General features: G+C 57.3%; 7 protein-coding genes across 7 annotated transcripts; 5 read left to right on the forward strand and 2 right to left on the reverse strand.

The window, feature by feature from the left end:
- Positions 1–244: 244 nt before the first annotated feature.
- On the forward strand, positions 245–1,094 carry B0H18DRAFT_1118752 (uncharacterized protein; the record flags this gene model as incomplete). Its single annotated transcript, XM_048033834.1, has 2 exons — positions 245–540; positions 605–1,094. 2 exons carry the CDS (start codon positions 245–247, stop codon positions 1,092–1,094), a joined length of 786 nt encoding a protein of 261 aa, XP_047893740.1.
- Positions 1,095–1,112: 18 nt separating this feature from the next.
- Positions 1,113–2,470, reverse strand: B0H18DRAFT_1165447 (mitochondrial carrier; the record flags this gene model as incomplete). The annotated part of the gene is given in 4 exon segments (XM_048035845.1): positions 1,113–1,983; positions 2,035–2,111; positions 2,123–2,218; positions 2,273–2,470. The coding sequence occupies 4 exon segments, from the start codon at positions 2,468–2,470 to the stop codon at positions 1,392–1,394; spliced, it is 963 nt and encodes a 320-aa protein (XP_047893741.1). The 3' UTR covers positions 1,113–1,391.
- Positions 2,471–2,865: 395 nt separating this feature from the next.
- Positions 2,866–4,313, reverse strand: B0H18DRAFT_329513 (uncharacterized protein). The gene is made up of 2 exons (XM_048037623.1): positions 4,065–4,313; positions 2,866–4,011 (listed from the first exon to the last, which is right to left on the reverse strand). Exons 1-2 carry the CDS (start codon positions 4,104–4,106, stop codon positions 2,983–2,985), a joined length of 1,071 nt encoding a protein of 356 aa, XP_047893742.1. The 5' UTR covers positions 4,107–4,313; the 3' UTR covers positions 2,866–2,982.
- Positions 4,314–4,755: 442 nt separating this feature from the next.
- Positions 4,756–5,143, forward strand: B0H18DRAFT_1005033 (uncharacterized protein). The gene has a single exon (XM_048028531.1). The coding sequence runs from the start codon at positions 4,897–4,899 to the stop codon at positions 5,131–5,133; it is 237 nt and encodes a 78-aa protein (XP_047893743.1). The 5' UTR covers positions 4,756–4,896; the 3' UTR covers positions 5,134–5,143.
- A 2,368-nt stretch (positions 5,144–7,511) lies between these two features.
- On the forward strand, positions 7,512–8,404 carry B0H18DRAFT_1005040 (uncharacterized protein; the record flags this gene model as incomplete). Its single annotated transcript, XM_048028532.1, has 3 exons — positions 7,512–7,640; positions 7,712–7,887; positions 7,945–8,404. 3 exons carry the CDS (start codon positions 7,515–7,517, stop codon positions 8,024–8,026), a joined length of 384 nt encoding a protein of 127 aa, XP_047893744.1. The 3' UTR covers positions 8,027–8,404.
- A 5,424-nt stretch (positions 8,405–13,828) lies between these two features.
- On the forward strand, positions 13,829–14,283 carry B0H18DRAFT_1005047 (uncharacterized protein). Its single transcript, XM_048028533.1, has 2 exons — positions 13,829–14,187; positions 14,247–14,283. Exon 1 carries the CDS (start codon positions 13,878–13,880, stop codon positions 14,067–14,069), a length of 192 nt encoding a protein of 63 aa, XP_047893745.1. The 5' UTR covers positions 13,829–13,877; the 3' UTR covers positions 14,070–14,187; positions 14,247–14,283.
- On the forward strand, positions 14,284–14,761 carry B0H18DRAFT_1005048 (uncharacterized protein). Its single transcript, XM_048028534.1, has one exon. The coding sequence runs from the start codon at positions 14,289–14,291 to the stop codon at positions 14,583–14,585; it is 297 nt and encodes a 98-aa protein (XP_047893746.1). The 5' UTR covers positions 14,284–14,288; the 3' UTR covers positions 14,586–14,761.
- Positions 14,762–14,849: the final 88 nt, after the last annotated feature.

A 14,849-nucleotide genomic window follows, 5' to 3' on the forward strand; every position in this document is an offset into this window, starting at 1 on the left:
GACATGGCTCGACGGAGAAGTACTCTGGGATCGAATGCGGCAGTCACAGTGCTGGTGGGAATTAATGATACGTGTGTGCATGATCAAGTCGGCATACATGAAATCGAATATGTACTTGGACCAACACGGGAGTATACCCGTGCCGGCCGTGTACCAGGTACCTGATCACTCGCGAAATTCCATGCTATGCTCACACAGGTGTGTTTCCCAGGTGGATCGAATGATCGAGGATCGTGCACGAACAATGGCCGAGCAAACAATGCACTTCGCTGCCCTGCGTCTCCATCACCTGAATCAATTAGCAGAGTGTAAATGGATTGATTGGGATGACCAGAAGCCGCGCGAGAACTTCGTGCCCGACCTATATATGCGACCCGATGCCACACTGGAGCAGAAGGCAAGCATAATGGCGCTTACTGCCTCGTCCACTTCCTCCTCTCAGCTGACACAGGAACTGGACCCGTATGACCCTATCGGCGAGTTCATACTGCGATTGTTTGGCCGGTCGTCAACGTCGTGGGTTTTCATTCCTACTTGGAGGTGAGCTAGTGGAAAGACAGTCACTCAGAGTTACGGATGTGTCTCACCAATGTTACGTTGCTAGATATCCGCGTCCGTATCTGCCAGTCACACCACTTGTCGTCGTCGTACGTGGTGAGACCGACTCAGATGAAGACGTCAAGTCTGCCGAAGCGGAGACACTGGGCGCCCTACACTGGACGCTCACGACATGCGTCGTCCATCATTATCGCCAGCAAGGCTGGGATCTAGACCGCCAATTGAGCGACGCGGATGCTGCAGTGCAGTTGGACGACGCGCTCTGCGCGTACAGCGTATACTACAACGAGTGGAGGTTCATCATCTGCGCTCATCACCCCAAACTCGAACGGGATGCACAAGGGCGGCACGTCTGGCGATTTAGGCGGTGCCCTATGTTCGACTACGCGGTGTCCATGCCTTTGGACGCGAATCCGGCTCAGGAGTTCCGCATCATCAGTACCATGCTCGCAGTCGAACAACAGATGTACGCACTCGGCCAATTACTTCGTCCAGAGGGTTCTGGCGCGGATACGAATATCTCTCCATGTAGCTAGGTTCTCCCCGTAGCTCAACGCGAACTTGCTCCCCTTCACTCTCCTCTCTGTATGATACCATGTTTGACTCCACTCAAGATTGAATATTGAAATGTTATGTCGTCACCTAGTTCGTACAGATAGGTCGCCAGACGGGTTACATGTTTGTCGTACAACGAACAATGATGAATGAACGATCTGGGGAAGTCGTGCATCAGAAACAGCGTATCTCATTCGTTACCCGTCCAGTTTGAAGGTTGATCGAGAAGCGGGTCATTCTATAACGGTCACTACGAGCCGTACCTCTTGCTCAAGCCGTCATAAAAAGATGAGGTCACTACTAGGTATCGCCCTCGCCACAGTAATACCACACCCTGCGTACAAGCCTTTGATCTCTTGCGCTGCATCCATCGCCCTGAACGTGCCAAGGAACGTAGGGCCGGGCTCTCCAGGCGCTCTCGGACGCAGCTCTGCCTCCGTCTGTATCGTGCTCTTCACGGTGTCCGCCGGGAAGAGCGCGACGTTGTAGGCAATGCCCGCCGCGGCGCCAGAAACCGCTGACTCCCAGGGCCGGAGCTCCTTCTTGTCTTTGGACGGAACGTGGCGGCGCTTCAGTAGGAGAGTCGCGACAGCCTCCTTAGGCGCGAACCATGCGGCGCCGCCGCCGGTCTCCCGGATGAGCATCGCGGTCTGGCCGAGCCAGAGCCCGCGGAAGCCGGTGGTACGAATGACGGATGTGAGGACGGAGATGGGACCGGGAAGTTTGCGGAAAGGAGAGCCAGAGAGACCTGTGGGTAGGGCTGCGGCCGGTGCAACCGAGGATAGGGCTGCCGCTGCTTGGACTGGGGAGACACCGGGTGCCATGAGCATCTGCACTTGCATCTTGCACTTCACGAGCTCTATGGGGGTACTACGGAAGCATTGGAAGGGCGCCGGGCGACGACATAGAGATGGTACTCACAGGACGAAACTCGTTACACAACCTGCGCCGGAACCTGCGAGAGCGAGTTGGCCGAGCGATAGTTGGTGTGTCGCCGGCTGCTTCTCACATCACCGAATGGTGTTTTGGAACTCTGTGTCAACTCTGTGTATGTCCAGAAATGTGTTCTTGGCCGCATCGCTCCGACTATGGGCGCTCGTAGGCCCTGCCAAAAACTGTTAAGCTATCCTTCGCCTCCACTGGGGAAGAGCAGACACACCCTGTACAGACCTCGCAAGCCCACCTTCTGCCATGTCTGCACCAAGCATTTCATTGGTCCGTCAAACCGAGCGGTTGCATCCAGTACTTGGGATCGTAGTCGGGCTTTCGTGAGGTCGAAGGAATGCTTGAATACTTTGGATGGCATTCCGGCAATGGGTCGGATGGACGAATAGCGGCAGGTCGCGCCACCCGGCATGGTGAGCGTGGGCGTCTGTCCGCCTCTGCACCGACTAACCATCACACAAACGATGCTTGCAATGAAATGCAACGACCTCTTCCTACCCTCTGTCCACTGGCATGCGGCACCTAGATAATCAGAACCTAACTAGGCATCCCGCCCAGTACGCTCAGCTGGCCGCTCGACGCTGGTGGCCTTCAATGCTTGTCAATTTTCTGGACTCGTTAGTGCACCACAGCGGATTGGACACATCACGGAAACCGAACGGAAGCCACGGAATGTGTCGTGCTGATTAGAAGAGGATGTATGGTTTGTGTCCACTACACTCACTCCCACCGGATTGACAAGGGGCATTGGCACGCTATTGCAAGAAATACTGCGGTACAGACATGGACAGGGGAGTGGATGAAGAAAAGCAGAGACGAGACAACATGCAAAAGGCTAGATGTATGAAGGACATGGGAGGACAAAATGAAGAGTATCAACGGGAAACGGAGCGAATAGACAGGAATGCAGACTGAATGCAGGAACTAAAAGTAATCTGGGTACAGTGACGCCGCCCTATGAGCAGGTCTGGCCGCAGCAATCGCCCGAGGAGGGACAGATAGGTGCGCATCTTCCTCGTTGATCACCGACGGGGCTAAGGATGCAGGGTTCCGAGGAACAGAGAGACCGAGTCCAATGCCAGGACCAGTCAGCGATGTGCGTTCTCCAGCCGCCGGTCGGATGGGCTGGCCACGAAGCTGAGAGCGTCTCGGCTTCAGGAACGGCGTGGGCCCGCGAACGCAGGTCGGCCTCACGATCCTTCTCGGCACGCAGACAACAGGCTGCACCGTCTCCTCAACCGGCGCGTTCCACGAAGGCGGAGGCGGCTGCAGGTAGTCCACCTCCGGGGACACCTCGGATGGGAAGAGCGAGGAGCAGTCCGGTGTCTGCAATGGGAGTTCGCCTACGTCGGTGTCCTCGAGGATGATGGCCGGGGGCGACAGCGGAGGAACAGCGCCGCGGCCAGTTATCTTCGACAAGGTCTTCTTGACGGGCCAGACCAGGTACTCCTGCATGCGCGGAGGCGAAGACTCCGGGAGCAGGACGACTCGGCGTTGCTGATCAGGCGAAGACAGACGCAGGAGCGAGGCGAGATCGAGTGGCGGCAGGAAGCCGTGGTCTGCGACGATCATGGTCGGAGGCGTCGCCGGGAGCGGGCTGTCGGTGCTCGACGCATCCGAGTCGTACTCCGAGGCTGGGCTGAGCGGCGGAGGCCCCTGCACGATGATGTCGTCGAGCATGCTCATCACCCTGCTGCGCCGTGTGGGATCTGCTGCGATAAAAGGGAACGGCGTTGGGTCCTCAGGGGTTACAAAGGTGGGCTCTTGTGCGAGAATGGCGTCGAGGCGGTCAAGCAGGCTCTCTCCGCGATCAGCCCTGGGGCCTTTGTGGGACGACTTCTTGCCTGGCCCTAGACTCGTGGTGTTCTGGCGACCTCCGTGTTGGACATTCGTTCTGGGTACTGACGGACAGAGTATCTCCGCGGATTTAACCGCAATGAAGGTGTCGTTGGTCTGTGAAGGCTGGTGTCAGTTGTGTGCGGATGCTGCGGTTCTGATGTACTCACCCGTTTCGTGTTCAGAACAGGTGTGCCAGACACGGCGGACATGCCACTGTCAGGTCCCTCGTCATTGGCGATGAAGACGAAGGAAGGTCCGCTCGGTTCGTCTTGGGTTCTACACTCCGATGCTGCAGCAGGCCAGTTGGTGCCCCCGACAGAACGCTTTCACAGAGCGTGTCAGCCGATGCCGATGAGGCGGGGCGTGGCGAGCTGTGGACTCACCGGCGTCGTAGGCTCGGCCTCGTACAATTCCTGTGTCATTGCTTTGTCCAGAACCTGGTCAGGCGCTTGAGCGTTGACGTTCTCCTTCGCTGTGTTGTCGTTGAGGGTTGTGCTAGACGAGCACCCTCGATTCAGTGCCGGTCGGTAGACCTCCGCAACAAGGACTTGGGAAGGCTGTTGGCAGGCAGCTTCGTCTGTAGCCTCAATTTGGTTCCGACGTCGGCGGCGGACTCGGAGGTGCAGGAGGTAGACCCCAGCTGACAAGAAGAGGAGGACGGCTACGAGTACCGAGACAACGTAGACCAGGAGCTGCTTGTTGCCTTGGAAGGCTATCGGGAGGCTTGAGGAGACGTTAGCGGTGGATTGAGGCACTTCAGCAGAAGCCGGGATGGGAGCCATCTCGACTTGCTTCAGCGCCGCTTGCTTCGGTTGTGCACGATTTGGTTGAGACGGCGCAACGGAGGTATGCGATAGTCGAGGAGGAAGCACCGAAGACCTGAACACTCGCAAGCCGGCAGGTAGGGTGGTGCGTTAGAGTTCAGCCTTGCCAGCCTCTTGTTGCAGTTCAACCTGATCGAAGGGACGCGTAGTCTGATCCTCAACGCAGCACTGACCTATGCGTAACGTTCGCAGGACAGCTCTGATGTCCTTCCTGCAAATATATGCGAACTTGCATGTTGCTGCGACACGGATCGACTGTACTTTCGTAGCTTACATTGATCCTGCGATGCGTAAGTCTAGCACTGGAGCCCGAGGTAGACCCCTCGTGTCACCGTATACACGAAGGGGGACATTCGTAGATGAGACAATGCATGTGTGCAAAGCAGACAAATCCTGTAGATATTGGTCGTGAACGAATTGTACTACTCTGAACTGTGGCCACGGTAACACAGCTGCATTAGCCTGTGACGCGTGGAGACCGTCGCGTCCTGTGATCACGTGGTCGCGTCGTATGTGATGTCCGCAAGAGTCCGTTTAGATGGTGTGGATATGGCAGGATTATTGACTCGTGTCGCCCAACTTGACCAAGGCTAGATTTGTACGATAATGACAGTCGCGAAATGAAACAAGGAGAGAAACGAGAGATAACTTCCGGCGGCTAGTACAAAAGTGACATACAACATTTGTTAGAATGATACGTATGATGTCTACGCGACGAACGATGTCAAGAAACCCTATATAGTGACGAGAAATCATGCGGCTGATACAGAAGAGAGATGATTGGGGAGGAACCAGGCGAGATGTAGAGGAAGATCCGAACTGAATCCTTGCGCGAGACATGTTCATACAAAACTAGAGAAGTCCATGTGCCGAGACGAATGCCTTGCTATCCGAGGAGTCCATGTTGATCCGAGTCGAGAGTTGGAAACTAATGCACGAGAAAAAGGAAAAGAAAAAGCAGGTCAAGACTGAAGGATGCCCCCAACAGTCCTGACCCGCGCGATGAACGGCACGCCATGAATCCGCAGGGCATTACGAGTTCACGACGTGTCGAACATCAAGAAGAGATTTTCAAACAGTAATTCAAGAAGAAGGAGGAATATATAGCGATAATGATAGTGCGCGGGGGTCATATTGGGTGGAGAGCCTGCCAATCGCCTAGTGCTCAGGCTGAGAGAACGAAGTCAGCAGCTGCGTCGTTCTGAACGCACAGATATTACTCACCTGCTCTCCGATACCCCACATCGACCGAAGGTTCTGCTGCAGGATCTTCCGTCCCTCCTGTGCGTAGCGGATGGCGGCGTCCTCGCCCATCTCGTCGCGAAGCGCGCGTAGCTCGGCGTGGCGCTGAACGCGGCGCTTCCAAAGACCAAACAGCTGAAGGCCAGGCTGTTGGCGGCGCAAGAGGCGCTTCGCGTATCTCATCGTGGTCTCAGGAACGTCCTGGAACAGCCAATTCAGTATCCACAGCGCGAAGCGAAGACAGAACGGTGCTCACCTCCTCGATGATAGACGCCATCGTGAGAGGTCCACTCGAAGGACCGGGGCGGGCCTCCATCCCCGTCATCGCGCTGAACGTGCGAGGACGGGTGGTCGAGCGAACGAGAGCGAGAGGCCCGTCCGGCAGGATGAGCAGAAGAGGACGAAGAGCCAAGCGCGGCATCGGGGTAAAGTTCGCCAGGTCGTAAGCAACGATCGGGCGAGGACCACCCATTAACGCGTGATCCTGGGTAGCCGCCTTGCAAGGCTCCCGAACTGTCTCCAGAATGGGAAACTCGACGGGCTCGACGGGCTCGATGTTCGCCTCGGTGGGCACTGTCTTGACGGCGGGGCGGTGGAGGCGGCCCTTCGAGAGGCCGAGTAGCTGAAGGCCGGGCTGCTGGCGGCGCAGGAGGCGCTTCGCGTATCCCATCGTCGTAGCAGGCACATCCTAGAAAGCAGCGTCAGTATCGACAACAGCAGGAGGAAAAGGCGACGTACCTCCTCAATAAGAGACACCATGTTAAGAGGTCCACTCGACTTAGGAGCAGCGCGGCGTGCCTCCATGAACGTCATCGCGCTGAACGTGCGCGAACGGGTGGCCGAGCGAGGAATGGCGACAGGCGTGGGGACTGGACCGTCCCAGAAGACGACGAGCAAAGGCCGAAGAGCCAGACGTGGAGCCGGGGTGTAGTTCGCGAGGTCGTATGCAATGAGCGGACGAGGACCGCCGATGAGCGCGTGGTCCTGGCTGCTGGCCCTGCGAAGCTGCCGAATGGTCTTCCGAGTGAGGCCGGCCATGCGCTGGACGTGATCGTCCGCCGGCATTCCCTTGAGTGAGGCCATAAACAGCTGTGGAAGACCTATGTCAGCCAAGTGTTGTGAAGAGAGGAGAACCAACACACCATCGACGAATATAGGCTGCGCATCACAAAGCCCAGGATAGTTGACGACCCGAGGTGACCCACGAGAGAAGTCCGCCACGCCGTCCTAACAGGCTCGAGAGTAGCGACGGCGACATACGCGATGACCATGGTGTAGAACAGGACAAGCGCGTGTGCTGTCCGACGAGAACCGGCGTGGTGACGATCCTGGAAGCCTTCGACGACCATACGCGCGATCTTGACGGCGTACGGTGTCTCAGATGTGGAAGCAGAGCTGCTGTCTTCGATCTCGGGTGGAGATGGATTTCTCCGCGGTCGCTCGGCCCAGAGACAGGTCCGCAAGGTTTGCGGGACCCAAACGATGATGTCTCCGGGAGGCCGCACGATCAAATCCGTTGTCCAATCCGCGAGATCGAAGATAGGTGGCACGATGATGTCCGTCGTTGTGCTCCACTTGCGCACGTCTTCCTGGAAGCCGGTCAACAGGGCCGCATACGGGTCTCCTGGGTCGTCGACGAAGGCGTCAGAGAGGAGGGGGACCGGGTCGGTGTCTGTGGTGACTGGGATGAACCGCCGACTGCACCGAAGGACCATGATCAGCGCCTGACTTGGGGACAACGGGCGGAGGGGGCGCACCTGGTGTCATACATAAACCATGCCGTGTCGGAGGCCATGTCACCAATACCCCCGAAGACGCCTGTGAACGTGTCTCCGACCCCACTATGCATGCTGTCGGAGACCATGTTGCCTATGCCTGCGAACGCGTCTCCGACGATGCCTGTGAACCTGTCTCCGACCCCACTGTGCATGTTGTCAGAGGGAGGTCAATCACCGTAACATACAGCGATGACGTACCTGAGCGAGCCGGATACATGGTCGAAGAAGGACTCGACCCTGTCGATGAAGATGGGGCAGGCGGTGCCTAGGCCAGACATAGGATGAGCTGCGAGGCCCGCCTGGCCGCCAAGTCGACGACAATATATGTATGACTTGGGGTTGAGGGCGAGGGCGCCCGCGGTGACGAGGAGCGCGCCGAGGTTGATGAACATGTTGATGTTGCTGCGAGTGAGAATGCGAATAGCTCGAGAGAGGAGGTCGCTGAGAGGGACGCCTGGGGGCGGGATGGGGAGACATGGCGGTGCGTCCAGCCGTATTTATATGTTTGCGGGGAGGGTGTTGGGCGTTGTTTGTCGCATTAAACGGACTGTGTGCGTGACCGCGTCAGGACGCGTCGCGACGCGCGACGCGACCGACGCTTTCCTAATTCGGATGACAGGGTCAGTTCGTTTCCTGTCAGGACGTCCCTTGTCTTCACACCACGCTTATCCGCGGAGCCTCACCGAGCTCATGTGCTCGTCTTCTCCGCCCCCACGATCCCCGCGACTTGAAAAGGTCTTCCAACATCAAGATGCGCAAAGAGAGGATATAGTACGCACATTATGGCGATGCCAATGTCGTGCCCCCAAAAGCAAAACGGAGCGCATACATGCACCCAGTCATTTGGGTCGCTCGCATTCCGAGCCTGAGTCGGTGCCTCTCAACTTGAACGCGAATACACCAAGAGTGAGCCACGACCAAAGCCTATCGCTCACAGTGCGACATCTAATCGGGAAGATAATGGATCAGCAAATGATAGGGGGCACATCTGCGCACTCACCCATGCCCTTCCTCCAACTCGTCGGCCTGGAGAGCTGTCGCATTGACCAGAGGATGAAGGCACTGCAATGACGCGGTGTGTTGTGTACGTCGCCCGCACATTCCTTGGTGCACCGTCCTAATTCCACATTCAGAATGTCGTCGCCTTATCGGCACAGGTTCTGGAAGGCGGTCGACGGTCGACGGTGAGTATTCAGCGAGTTGCACGCGTACAGGCGTACAGTAAAGATGTGATCTCAGGCGCCTCGCGGATGCAAATTCGCCTCCGCCGTTATCACCGACGTTGTCGGCGGCTAATCTGTTCTGTCACCCCGCACACTGTCCTGCGACCCTTTAAGCTTGAAGCTTTAAGCCTCAGATGTGTTCTGGACCATGACTTGGACACAGACCAGGACGGGAATCAAGACAGACAGTCAGGAATAGGCCAATAAGTCAGATGGTGCGCGTCGATTCTACGTCTTGGAACGCGGTCACCACTAACATTTATACATCTACAGACAGCCTGAAGGGCAGTAAAGGCGACGTTTACAGGCTTTTTGACGACACCTTTCTGTGTGCTGCGCGCCGTACACCCTCTGCCTGGGAGATGTTGTATTTGGAAAGGCAGGCCTGCTTCTGACGCGGTTGTTCGTGTTTCCTTGTGCGTGAGTGTTTCCCTTCCTGGCCCGCCCCCTTTCTTGTGTTGGCACCCTCCATTCATCCACGATATGTGGGCAAACCCGTCGACCAGGTCTTTCCTGCGGTGTGTTCTCGCAATGCGCGTCTTCTGGTTTGCGATACGGCCAGAGATTATCGAGGCCTTTGAACCGGTGTTCTTCTCTGACGCACAGAACCTTTGCGTTGTGAATCTACCCCCTTCAGTGTCGGTTCTTCGATTTCACACTCATGTTTGTGCTTGCACGATTTCGATGTGCGCGACTGCTTGACCCGGGGCTGTCCTTGCGCGTTTTCTGGCGATTCCCTTTTTCTTTTTTGGGTCGTCCGGGTGGCCTTCGCTGGGGCATGGTGGACCCTAGAATCAATGCGTACATCAGCTTATAGACATGGTGATGACGGACACAAGTCACCGCCGCGACGATGCGAAGGTCATGTGTCGCGACTCGACGCTATGTGTTCGCGTTCAGCGCGTAGGGGATCCGCGACGTCAAGGATGCAATGCGCGTTCCCCGTGAGCGGCGTTTGCACTCACCTGAGTTTAGACTCCAAACTATTTTGGGTGTTTTGCTCATTCTTCGCGCGAACAGGATCTGTGTGTGGCCCAGCGTCACGGTCAGTGTACTTTGTGGCGACGACATGGTCGTTTCTCGTACCTGTCTCGCATGTTGCTGCGACGTCAGCTTTGTTGTCACAATCTCGAGCAACTTTTGCACGGATTCTGGCGCTTCGCCGTGGTCCGGACGCCGTCTCACTAACTCGAGGCATCCGTGTCTGTGGCGGCGAGACGTATTCGGCGGTCGCGGCATGGGCAGTCTCTGTGCCTGCAGATTGATTGACTCTTGACCTTCGTGCGACGTGCTGATCCTCTTCGCTACTGTTTGCTTGAGAACATGTGTCGAGACGGTGTCCCGTCAATCTAACATCCCGTCCGTCGTCGGTTGACCGAACACCGTTGACGGCGACGTCTCGAGGTCCTAGTTCGTAGTTTCTACTGGGCGACGACGATGCCAGTTTCTCTGCCTTCGCTGCGCGGTGAAAGTTGAGCAGTAAGGCGGCTTCCTGGAGTTTGACGACCTTGGCGGTTGTCGCTTTGATGTCGAAGCTTTGTCCTGCGGCGATCGATCGAGGCATGGTGGCGATCAGTTGTATAGGGGCTTGTGCGCTTTGGCAGCGTATGCTGAGACCGATGAAGTGTGGGGGAAGAATGTGGCGCGTTCCGTTGTGGCTGGAGATATGTGGGCCACCTTGCTTCGTGCCTCGCGTCGCGTCACGGGACCGCGCGCAAGTGGCCCCCTTCGCCTGCGGGTGGCCACTTGCACGTATGTGTGCGGTTTGTATGAAACGGTGCGCCTGCGACGGGATGCAATGTTCTTGCGCTCCTGCTACCTCCCAGCTCTGCCGTGCCCGAATGAGCGATTTACCTAGTACGTGCATGCGAGTTATTCGGCTCGTCGGTGAGGGTGGAAGCGAGTCCGCGTACACTAGGAGTTTCGGGCGAGGACTGGGCAGGATATGAGGGGGCTGAAGTATTGCGTCCAGATGCACAGTACTTATACCTCAGCCATCCTTTGTTCGCCGCCGAAGACGGCCGGTGCCACTGCTGCAACAATGCATAGCGAATCAGGCAGGGAAGGGGAACATGCCCTCGCCACCACTGAGACAGCGTACAATGTAATCATTCTCTCGAAATTGACAATCGCAGTTCATCTGAAGGGCCGATATGGGGTCAGTAGGTCGAGCGTGTCGGGTGTGGATATGTTATGGAACACGTGACCGCGTCGCGGAGGCAATCCCGTCACGGTAGTGTCTGCACAGCAGGCCCAATAGTTTGCCTCGATATCCTCGCGGAAATGTTCACGTCCATCGTTACGATGGCCCCCGTCTCGTTACGTGGCAAACGAAGGTCGTTGGCGGGGGAGGTGCCAGCCTGCGAGTCACTCAGTGGTCGAGACCGCCGCAGAGGCTGACCGGGAGGCTGACGCGTAATGTCCTCAGTCACGAACGCAACAGCCTGAGGCTGGGGATATAAAAACTCTGCCTGACGCGTTCTTTCCTCCCATCCTTCTTTGTCTGCTTCTCCCATCTCCTCCTATGATTATCTCTAGGTCTCTCTCATCTGATGCGAAGGTAAGCTCGGCCCCACTTCAACCTCAAGACCCCTGGACCAGAGTCAAGACCATCGGCTATCAAGATGACCGATGCGGATATCTCGCCGACGCTAGAGCCACCGCCACGGAGGAGCAACTCAGTGACCCACCGAGGGTAAGTCAACGCACGCAATCATAGCGATCGGTACAATGTATGCTTACCATCCATGTTCGCCATCGCCAGCTAAGCACGGTGGGCAGCCACGCACGTCCTCGCATGCCCTACGACAGTCAAAGCCCCTGCGGTGATCGGCAAGCTACCACTGGCCCAGTACGGCCGCAGGGGCGCGGAGCTGCACGGCGTGCGGTGACAGAAGTCACTCGCGCGAACCGGGCGTCCGGGCTGTCGGCCTCGTCGCGCTCCAGCGAGCCCAGGGAGGACGCACCGCCGGCAATGCACTGGCGGGGAGCGCGACACAGTGCGAGTGTACGGCGTGGTGTGGCGGTCGTGGCAATATGGACGCGTGAGTCGTCTGCAATGATGCCTTGGGTAGTGAGCGAGGCTGACATGGTTGGGTCGGCAGCGCGTAGTGGGCGGCGACCATCGTGGTTTCGGGCGTCCGAGTAGGTACGTATTTCCCTCTTTTCCCGGGGTAGGGGTCGGGCCCTCGGTCGCCAGTGGGGCGAGTTGGAGACCCGATCCTGGCATGGACCTTGTCGTTGGTCCCCGGGCTGAGTACCTTGGTCCTCCTCGCCGCAGCGAAGGGAGCTGGGGGAAACTAGCGCATGCCGAATTTCTTCACATCGCTGAGATAGATCGTTTGTTGCAATTCTGTACAATATCAGATACAGCGTGAGGCCTATCGAGCATCCTTGTAGCAGTCGACGCATGCAATCTCAGTTACCAAGTCAATCGCACTCGACGCGAAAGACAGCAGTTAGGAAGAGTTGGTGAGCTAGACTCGACCTTGACCTTGACGCCAGCTGCACATCATCAGGCTATCCGCATGATATCGATTATATGCAGGAGTCGACTTGTACAGGTCCCAGGAGGAGTGAAGACGAGACCACCTTCAAGTTGAAGCTGGCCTAGTCATGGCACTGGTGGCTGGCAAGCCCGTTTCGGTGGTGCTTACGTACATTCTACATCGCTCAGACGCCCGCCGCCTCTGTCGTCCAGTCGTTCATCACGCGTCACGGTCGTGATCAAGAGACGGCGGCGACGCGCAAGACACCAGAATTATCATGCGAGAACTCTTCATGTTCCCTCTCCTTGGGACACGAAGCTTGCCTTGATCCTCCTCCCCCGAAGACGAAGAGGAATCCAACACGCGTGGATTACGCCTCATCGCCGCCATGGATGGGCGACCTCTGCCTTCAACTTTATACGTCTTCATACGTCTTGGGTAGTATCGCCCTCCACTGTCGAGGTACGCTGTCAGCACTTTTACTACTGTGTTCAGCAGCTCAAGAGGTGATCAAGGCGGTCCTATCCAGCCATGACCACGTCACGTCATCCCTGGCCATTCCGATATTGTCTGCATCGCGTTCACAGCAGTCTGAAACCCGCTTCCCTCCTTACTTGGGCTCTCGGTCAGGAATGCAAGTACGTCGACATCCAGCCTCACTTCCTTCTCTCCCTTCACTACAATCACCACCCGCATAGCGCCCTCGCACCGCTGAAGCACCCGGTTCTCCTTCAAGCACTATGGCGCCCATCACCCTCCCCTTCCATCCTGGCCATGCATACGCCGCTCCTTTCGCCACCTCTTCTGCCACAGCTGCAACCGAAGACGCCGCATTCATTCTCACGCCGGGAAAGTCAAGCTACTCGCTCGTCGGTATGGGTGTCGCGGCTTGGGTCGTCGTCTGCGTCGTCGTCGTCTGCATCTGGATCGAGCGTGCGAAGCGTGGACGGGCAGGACAAAACTGGGAAGACGATGGTGAGAAGGCTTTGGGACGGGTGCAGCTATCTTCATCCCTGAAGCTCGCCTTGCGCCGCAGTGGCAAAGGGGACGATGGTGAGTCCCATTTCGGTATACGCGAAGTTACGTGACAAACCCCGTCTGCTAGATCGTGGACGTCCCACATCCAGTCTGAAGTCGGACAGCGCCATGTTTGCCAAGCCCCAATACGCTCTCCCGCTGAGGCCAAAGCCAGCGTACAACTCTCTTCCTCGTCTCGTGCGCTTCTCCCCTTCTCCCACGCCCACAGCAGCCCTCTCCACCCCGGTCGCCACGCCCTCCTTCAGCGGCCACGGCAACGCATGCGCAGCTGGTGCACACTTCTGGGCGCCCTCATGGGCACTGAAGGCGGCGGAGGCCAACGCACAGACGAAAGCTCGCCGCCTGGCGTTGCACTCTCCGACTGCGGGGTCGTTCTCTCCTTCAGGGATGTTCTCCCTCTCCAGCGTGTACTCGCCTTCGCTCTGTTCTTCTTCGCGGTCACTCTCGACTAACGGACGGACAACGCCTTCGACTAAGATGTGGACGACGCCGTCGACCTCACACGCGATCGACTTCCCCGAGGTGCCGGCGTCGATCGCTGCGCGGATCCGACGAGAGCCCTTCCCCATGAACGTCTGAACTTTGAGCACAGTCGGATAACAGTTTGGACTCCCTAAATGCGGCCCTGCTGCGGGAGCTCCCAGCGCAATAAGGGCTGTGCGGGGGTTCAAGTAGGGCGCGAGGGTTTGAGCGGCTGGTGGGTGGGCGTGCTTGTGTGCGCGACTGGCGATTGGTGAGGCTGACGCGGATCTTTAGGGCTCTATCTGTTTTGCGTAGTGCTTGTCGGGCGTCGCCGGGATGCGCTGTTTTGCGGTTCTCAAACACCGTACGGTGGGACTGGCTGCTGGTGCTCTCACCCTCGCTCTCGCTATCGTTTCTGTTCTCCCCCTTGCTCTCGACTCCCCTTGTCTTGGTTGCTCTCTTCGTCGTGTTGGTTCTGCGGTGTTTGGCGATTCTCTTGGCCTCCTAGACTCAAGCATGCAAGTCTCCGCTCCGCACCTTGCCGGAGCCCTTGTTCTGCACGCTGTCGACACTGCTTCTACAGGCTGCTCTATCTGCGTCAACATCTCCCGCTCTGTCGTCAACACACAGTGAAAACTTCACTCCGCGCATTGGCAAGCGGTCCCGTACTATAGCGGTCCTCAACATGCTGAATCTACCCTACGCGCGGAAAATATCTGGGCTTGCCGAACGTGATGCGCTTCGTTCTGGTGACCTCTATGGAGTGCGCTCGAGTGCTGCAGTTCATAGTAGCACTGTATAGCTGTGGGCGAATGATGTCCTGCGTGTTTAGCGTCATGCTTTTGAATAGGATCAATCGTCTTGTATGATCTTGTGCGCATATAAGGAGCCTTGCGT

The sequence above is a fragment of the Fomitopsis serialis genome, assembly GCF_022376445.1.
Source record: "Fomitopsis serialis strain Sig1Antser10 chromosome Unknown B0H18scaffold_30, whole genome shotgun sequence".
NCBI classification, from domain to species: Eukaryota; Fungi; Basidiomycota; class Agaricomycetes; order Polyporales; family Fomitopsidaceae; genus Fomitopsis; species Fomitopsis serialis.

Excerpts from the sequence above, each read along its gene's own strand:
- B0H18DRAFT_1005047 (XM_048028533.1), top strand. The coding sequence starts at position 13,878 with ATGTTCTCCCTCTCCAGCGTGTACTCGCCTTCGCTCTGTTCTTCTTCG.
- B0H18DRAFT_329513 (XM_048037623.1), bottom strand. The coding sequence starts at position 4,106 with ATGTCCGCCGTGTCTGGCACACCTGTTCTGAACACGAAACGG. Across the intron at positions 4,012-4,064 it reads CTGTTCTGAACACGAAACGG|ACCAACGACACCTTCATTGC; the intron begins GTGAGTACATCA and ends CAGCCTTCACAG.
- B0H18DRAFT_1005033 (XM_048028531.1), top strand. The coding sequence starts at position 4,897 with ATGCGTAACGTTCGCAGGACAGCTCTGATGTCCTTCCTGCAAATATAT.
- B0H18DRAFT_1005048 (XM_048028534.1), top strand. The coding sequence starts at position 14,289 with ATGCGCTGTTTTGCGGTTCTCAAACACCGTACGGTGGGACTGGCTGCT.